This window comes from Patella vulgata, chromosome 1, assembly GCF_932274485.2.
Source record: "Patella vulgata chromosome 1, xgPatVulg1.2, whole genome shotgun sequence".
NCBI lineage: Eukaryota > Metazoa > Mollusca > Gastropoda > Patellidae > Patella > Patella vulgata.
In genome coordinates, this window is record NC_065879.2 from 92,171,042 (window position 1) to 92,179,284 (window position 8,243).

Consider the following 8,243-nt stretch of genomic DNA (forward strand, 5'->3'; position numbering starts at 1 on the left):
CCTGATACCAAATCTGTCATGAAGTCGTTTAATAAGTACATCCTGATCAATAGTGTCAAATGCAGCACTAAGATCTAATAGAACAAGTTTCACAACGTTTTTATCATCCAGTTTTAAGAGAATGTCATTACAAACGCGGACCAAGGCCGTTTCTGTGCTGTGTAGACTTTTATAGGCCGACTGAAATCTATCATTTAAATTATTGCGTTTTAGCTTTTGTTTAAATTTTATAGAAACAACTTTCTCAATCAATTTGGAGGCAAACGATAAATTAGACACAGGTCTATAGTTTTTAAGAATATTTTTGTCAAGGTTCGATTTTTTCAATAATGGCCTAACTTCAGCTTCTTTTAAGACTGTTGGAAAAATACCAGACATCAACGATGCATTAACAATGGAGGTTAGAATGGGTAGAATTTCGTCCAGACATGATTTCAGCAAGTGAGTCGGAATTGGATCTAAACCACAAGACGATGATGAGGAATTGATTATTATTCTTTTCAATTCAGATGAGGAAACTTCATCAAAAGAAGAGTAACTACATGTATCTACATTCAGCAATGTTGTTTCTGAATCTGAACTACAAAAGTTTGAATGCAATTTTTCTGACTCAAGATTTGTTCGAATTCCTTCTATTTTGTCAACAAAAAAGTTGGAAAAGGATTCGGTAAGACAGACAGTACTCTACATTCAGCAATGTTGTTTCTGAATCTGAACTACAAAAGTTTGAATGCAATTTTTCTGACTCAAGATTTGTTCGAATTCCTTCTATTTTGTCAACAAAAAAGTTGGAAAAGGATTCGGTAAGACAGACAGTACTCTACATTCAGCAATGTTGTTTCTGAATCTGAACTACAAAAGTTTGAATGCAATTTTTCTGACTCAAGATTTTTTTGAATTCCTTCTATTTTGTCAACAAAAAAGTTGGAAAAGGATTCGGTAAGACAGACAGTACTCTCAGTGTCTGGAAGATCCAATGAACTGTCAGATGACTTTATAAGGCCGTTTATAATGTTGTATATCTCCTTTGTATTTTCTGAATTTACAGTGATTTGATCAAGGATGAATTTACGTTTCAATGTTTTGATTAAATTATTTGTTTCGTTTCTAGATTTAATGTATAATTGGCGATGGATTTCAAGTTTAGTCCTGCGCCAAAGTGCTTCAGCAGTTTTACGTCGTAACTTACTTTCGCGAGCTTCATCATTGAACCATTTCCTGTTTGGTCTGAGTGTAATATTCTTTTGAAGAGATGGGGCATGTTTATCAAAAATTTCCCAAAGTACAGAATTATAAAGATGTATTTTCTTGTCGACACTATTTTCGTTCTCAATCCTTTCTAACAATGAAGAACATATTATATCCTGCTTGAGCTCTTTAACGTCAATGTTGCGAATCTTTCTAAAAGTTATTAGCCGTTTTAAAGCCTTGGGTTTTGAAACGGTAAGATCTGTAAAAACACAGAAATGGTCAGATATACACTTGTTTTCAACATGCAAATTTTCGATAAGATCATCAGAAGATTTTGTAATTATAACATCTAGCAGGTGGCCTTTGGAGTGTGTTGCGTTCTTTACGTGTTGTACCAGATCAAAGGTATTTATAATTTCAGAAAACTGACTTTGAGCTTTTTCATTAGGTTTGTCAAGATGAATATTAATGTCGCCTACCAGAAGTAAAAGCCCCGGTGATGACGAGAGATCATGCAGGAGGTCTGTTAATTCCACACAAAACGAATCATAAGATGAATAATTAGAATTTGAAGGTGGTGGTCTATATATACAAACAAGTTTCACTAATTCATTATTCAATTTGATTAACACATGGAGGATTTCAAAACTTTTGAAAGAATGAGATTGAATAACCGAAGTGTTAATCGATTTTTTATGTATCACTGCAATCCCCCCTCCTCTGCGTTGTATAGGACAATTCCATAATCCAATGGAAGTAGGTCATTTATTACAGTGTCATCATTAGATTTTAACCAAGTTTCCACAGCCACAAATATATCAAGATCATTATCAATTAGAAACTCATTATGTTCACTGGTTTTATTACGAACTGATTGACAGTTAAGTAAGCAGAATTTGATGTTGGATTTTGAGATAGTTTTACTATCATGGTTTAAAATCGGATATCTTAAGTTATTAAAGTTAACTCCTCTTTTGTTTGTTTTCCTTGGCTTACTAGTTATTTTTACTCGAATGTTTTGATTTGTGTGCTGAAATGTATTCACCTCCTTAGTATCTACTGCACTAAACAATTCAGGGAAGTTGAAAAGAACTTGATCGTTACAAAGTTGAGATGATCGAAGCTCACCAATTGACATGAGTTTTTCTCTACTATATGTGATCATTGTCATATATTGTTCAACCAATTTAAAGTAATTGATATATCTTGTAAATCACCAAATAAAATAACACAGTTGTCAGTAAAACCAATTCCAGAATATAAGACACAACTCTGGTGAAAATCTAGGTAGCTAAACTTCAGTAAAACACACTAAAATATCAATAAAAGTGAGAGCCAAAACACAGTGCAACCCTCAGGTAGCCATCTTGAATCAAAGTTGTCTTTTATATTGGGATGAGTTGTCTTATATTGGGATGAGTTGTCTTTGGGATGAGTTGTCTGTATACAATATACCTATTCATCTATATATTTTAAAATTAATTACTATTATTAGTTTTGTTGTATGATCTATTCTATGCCTACATGTACCTGCATTTGTTTTGATTAGTAGACAGCGCTACCAACTCCTTTTTGCGTCCTGTACACTTAAGATTTTGCTTTTCAGGTATTCTTTAAGTGCATCAACCTTCCAGGTCTCTATCACATCGTATGAAATATCCTCCATCCTTAAAATAACAGTAAAATCGGCGTTTTTCGCAATTTGGTCAGAGAAATCCCATGCATAGCAATGGCGGCCTCCTCGTGAGTTTGCTCACGGATCTCCCACAATGCAACAGCGCGACGCCATTTATTTTGAATGGGTGATTCCTGTACACGTGTCCGTCCGGATAACCGGAACTACTTCCACCTATCCACGAAGTCCCGAGTTACCAGCGAGATTTAACCTATATATTGCAGTTTTGCCTTAGCTGCGGCTCAGATTAAGCTTTAGACTTCAAATAGATAACCTTGTTATTATTGCAGGCGCCTTGGAACACCAAGTGGGACTTGGTACTTTTATTTGAAGATACATTATGGGAGATAAGGTAAAGAGATGGCAGTTCTCGCTATAATAGTTAAAAACTAAATAGTGTAAAGGTAATTTGCTGAAAATTTCAGTCAAATTGATCCACTATGAACCGAGAAAGAAGCGGGTGAAATTTTTGCATAGTCTTGGTCATCATTACTAAAATCATTAATATAAACAGCATAGTCTCAGTTATCCACTTTTTTTGATTTAATTATCAACGGCCGTTAGCGGCATATAAGAATCTAATCCAGCCAACATCGAAGGCTAGCCTTGACATCGAGAGTTTATTATGGTCTGGATAAGTTAATTAATGTCTAATTGATAATTAAGATAACATTTCAGGCCTAAAGAAAGACTTGTAATAAGCAGATTTTGCTCTTGCATAATGCATGTTTAACAAGGGGAGAAGGATACAATATATATTGCTTTGTACTAGTACTCTAATCGAATAGATAGATTGAAACTTTATTGAGCGAGTTGCATGCGCGGCTCTAGTTCAGCTCTGAACGTAGGTCTCATTTCACTCGGCCTGTACGTTCAAAAACTCTTCTATTGAATCCTTGTTGAAACTGAGATCCGCCCCAGTCAATCTTACTGGGCAACTTTTTGCTGCTAAACGATCGCGTGTCAGTCCCCTTCAACGCCTGAACAATGTAAATGAACACCTTAGTGAGAATATAAGACCTTGCCTACCTCGCTAGAACCAGTATGAGCGACACAACACTCTGTTAAAAAGTACGTCTCCGTCTTCTAACCAACTTGGTGGACTTCATTGAAAGGGTAACGTACAAATTTATGAACTCGGCCACAAATTTATGAACTTGGCTGCCGAGTAATGTCCATCAAAAAGTAATCTAATTATCGTAATTAGTCTCTGTGTTTTGTTGTTTTTCCGTAGTTGAAAAAATGAAGACTGACTGCAGATGATCAAATCTATTTATATTCGTGGGGTTGGATGGTCGAATGGTTAGCATGTGCGTGCTGTATCATAAGGCCTGTCATTGAGTCAACTGGTGTGGTTTCGAATCCCCGGTTGTACGTGACAAGGAGTAGGGTCGCCTGTCCAACCTCGTGGGTTTTCTCCGGGTCCTCCCACTGCTAAAGACCCCTACGCGCAAGCGAATTATTGAAATAAAATTAAGCCATATGTTATTCCCGAAATGGTTAGCATGTGCGTGCTGTATCATAAGGCCTGTCATTGAGTCAACTGGTGTGGTTTCGAATCCCCGGTTGTACGTGACAAGGAGTAGGGTCGCCTGTCCAGCCTCGATGGTTTTCTCCGGGTCCTCCCACTGCTAAAGACCCCTACGCGCAAGCGAATTATTGAAATAAAATTAAGCCATATGTTAGTCCCGAAATGATCTAGTTTGTGTCGAGTGGACGTTAAACCCCCATTTCTCTCTCTCTCTATTTATATTCCAGCGTAGGGCTGACCTTAAAAATATCTTTGTTTTGCCCAACGCGACCGACTAACTAAAACCACTCCCGACTTAAATTATTTTATTGCACTTTTCCGCGATCTTTTTATTTTATTTTGTGTGTCAACCTGAAATATATCACAAGAGTTATTTCCCTTTACTATGGCTATGGTTTGATTCATTATTGAAACTGGTTGATCAAGACGAAGGCGTCATAGGTGTCGCTTCTCAACAAAATGGTTGCAGACGATAAGCACGTCCATTCCCACGAAATGATTCTGCCTCTTATGTCTGTGGGGCGTCGTTTTAAACATGACGACGATATTTTCAATATCCGTTTTCGAGAAAAATGAAGGCACAACCCGCACGATCGTTAAAAATGTGTTGAGGGAGATTCAAACGTGAGTTTGAGGCAATTCGTGTGCGAGTCGTGCATCACGAAAAATCCCGATGTCATTGATTTGTTTGCCAATAAATAAGACGAATGTTTGCACCCGGAAAATTATCAAGCTGTCAAATTAGCTCTTAAAAAACACAATCTGAAAAAAAAAAACGACCTACCGACCCTTCTCCTCGATTGTGGGTCGGGTTTGGTGAAACAACGATATTTTTAAGGTCAACCTAGTAATACAGGAACTTTGTTGTTGTGTAGTTTGGTTAGGTTTGGTCTGTTATAGTCCTGGCTTTTGAAACGGGGCCTTGTTCAATAGACACCGTATGTAGTCACATCCTGTCTTATCCCTGGCTAAAACTGATGTACTATTTAAGGTTTTACACAAGTGGAGCCACAGTGGCTAAGTGGCTAAGATGAGGTCCTGTGTATGGTGTATGGCCGTCTTCATTAGCACACTGTATGGCGCATGTCTGTCATCAGAACAGTAGGACCTTAAAACCCATTTCATTTTAAATAACTTTTGTATTACAGGAAACCAATAATTCTATATTACAGGAAGCTATTGATGTTATAACTTTTATATATTACTGGAAACTAATGGTGTTATAACTTTTATATATTACAGGAAACTAATGGTGTTATAACTTTTATATATTACAGGAAACTAATGGTGTTAAAACATTTATATATTACAGGAAACCGATGATAATAAAATACATGTTAAGGATTGGGTAAAAGATGATGTCGATGAATATTGTCACATTAAAGAAGAGAAAACTGATGATGTAGTTGGATATTGTCATGTTAAAGAAGAGAAAACTGATGACGTAGATGAATATTGTCATGTTAAAGAAGAGAAAATTGATGATGTAGATGAATATTGTCATGTTAAAGATGAGAAAACTGATGATGTAGATGAATATTGTCATGTTAAAGAAGAGACAACTGATGATGTAGATGAATATTGTCACATTAAAGATGAGGATACTGATGAATTAGATGGATATTGTCATGTTAAAGATGAGAAAACTGATGATGTAGATGAATATTGTCATGTTAAAGATGAGAAAACTGATGATGTAGATGAATATTGTCATGTTAAAGAAGAGATAACAGATGATGTAGATGGATATTGTCATGTTAAAGAAAAGAAAACTGATGATTTTGATGAATATTGTCATGTTAAAGAAGAGAAAACTGTTGATATTGACCCAGTTTATCAGTGTAATTTATGTGATGAAGAATTTAAATCAGATACTGATTTAGAGAAACATTGTAAAATACATGTTAAAGAAGAGTTGAAAGCCTTTGGTGGTAGTATAGGCCTACAATCAGCTGACAGTCATGCTGTAGCAAAACGTTTTAAATGTGATGTTTGTTTCAAATCCTTTACTTGTAGGCGTAATCTACAGACACACATTAGGGTTCATACTGGTGGAAAACCTTATAAATGTGATGTTTGTAAGAAGTCATTCATCGATCATAGCGCTTTACAGCAACACATTAGAAGTCATAGTGGAGATAAACTTTATAAATGTGATGTTTGTAGTAAATCATTTGCAACTAAAAACTCTTTACAGGTACACATGAGAATTCATACTGGTGGAAAACCTTATAAATGTGATGTTTGTTGTAAATCTTTAACAACTAAAAACTCTTTACAGGTACACATGAGAATTCATACTGGTGGAAAACCTTATAAATGTGATGTTTGTTGTAAATCTTTAACAACTAAAAACTCTCTACAGCAACACATGAGAATTCATACAGGTGAAAGGCCATTTAAATGTGATGTTTGTAGTAAATCATTTAGACGTAGTTATAGTTTACTGCAACACGGGAAAACTAAATGTGAGATAATTAAACTTCATAAACCAATAACAATTCATACTGGCGAAAAATCTTATTATCAATGTAATGTTTGTAGTAAATCGTATGCTGACGCAAGTAATGTACGCAAGCACATGAGAATTCATAGTGGTGAAAAGCCTTATCAATGTAATGTTTGTAGTAAATCGTATTCAGACGGAAGTAATTTACGCAAGCACCTGTTAATTCATACGGGAGAAAAACGGTTTCAGTGTGATGTTTGTTGTCAATCATTCACACAGAGCAGCACCCTACACAAACACATGAGAATTCATACTGGTGAAAAACCTTATAGATGTGATGTTTGTGGTAAATCATTTAGTCAGAGTAATGGTCTATACAAGCACGTGAAAATCCATGCTGGTAAAAAATCTTATATCTTTGGCGAATCATTGTAGTGGCCTACAGTCACACACAAGAACTCATAAAAAAGAAAACTGTTTTAAATGTGATGTTTGTAGTAAATCATTTCCTGCACAAGGTACTTGAAACAAACATATGATAATCCATTTGGAAATTAAATGAAATGAAATGGGGTTTAATGTCCTACTGTTCTGCTCCTAACCTGGGCTAATGAAGACGGGCATACTCCATACAGTGTGCTATGAGGGAAATTTCGCCCGGGCAGCGGCACTACGGCCTACTCTTATATCGAATTCCAACTGCCAAGGGATCTTTTACGTACATGCTAATGTGCACACAGGACTTCGGTTTTTCGTCCCATCCGAACGACTAGACAGTTGTCCTTGTCAGGCCCTAATCGATTTGGGGGAAGCCTCGTGAATGTTAGAAAACATACTGGAGAAAAAAAAACCCTTATATGGTTCAGTCACTTTTTTGAAAAATCGCAATATAGGCCTAATGATTTCCTTTTTGTGTAATTATATTTTATTTTAGATATTTAATGATATAAAAATGTCACCAACAAAATGCTGAAAATGAAGCATAAGAATGTAGAAACAATAGTCATCGATTTATATTTTAGTTTCATCCTTGGGGAGCCACTGTGGCTAAGTGGGTAATATGCTGGCATGCTAGTTTGGAGGTCGCGTGTTCGATCCCTGCATTGGCCAATAAAGATCGAGATTTGCCTGCGTGGTTTCACCTTGTTAGTTATGCATAACCGAGGGCCTGAGAAGCTACTCTTATATCAAATTCCAACTGCCAAGGGATCTTTCACGTACACACCAATGTATACACAGGTCCTCGGTTTTTTGTCCCATTCGAACGCCTAGACAGCTTTCCTTGTCAGGCCCTTTGTTCTGCACCATCTCCAGCGTCTTACCTACCAATCACCGTGGCTCCATCTTCAGACACACATGAAAATTTATACCGGAGAAAGAGAAATGAAATGAAATGG

At 36.2% G+C, this 8,243-nt stretch overlaps 1 protein-coding gene across 1 annotated transcript; it reads left to right on the top strand.

Moving 5' to 3' along the window:
• The first annotated feature begins 2,596 nt into the window (after window positions 1-2,596).
• LOC126817731 (zinc finger protein OZF) lies at window positions 2,597-7,916 on the top strand. The gene is made up of 2 exons (XM_056099591.1): window positions 2,597-3,218; window positions 5,710-7,916. The coding sequence occupies exons 1-2, from the start codon at window positions 3,207-3,209 to the stop codon at window positions 7,279-7,281; spliced, it is 1,584 nt and encodes a 527-aa protein (XP_055955566.1). The 5' UTR covers window positions 2,597-3,206; the 3' UTR covers window positions 7,282-7,916.
• The last annotated feature ends 327 nt before the right edge of the window (window positions 7,917-8,243 follow it).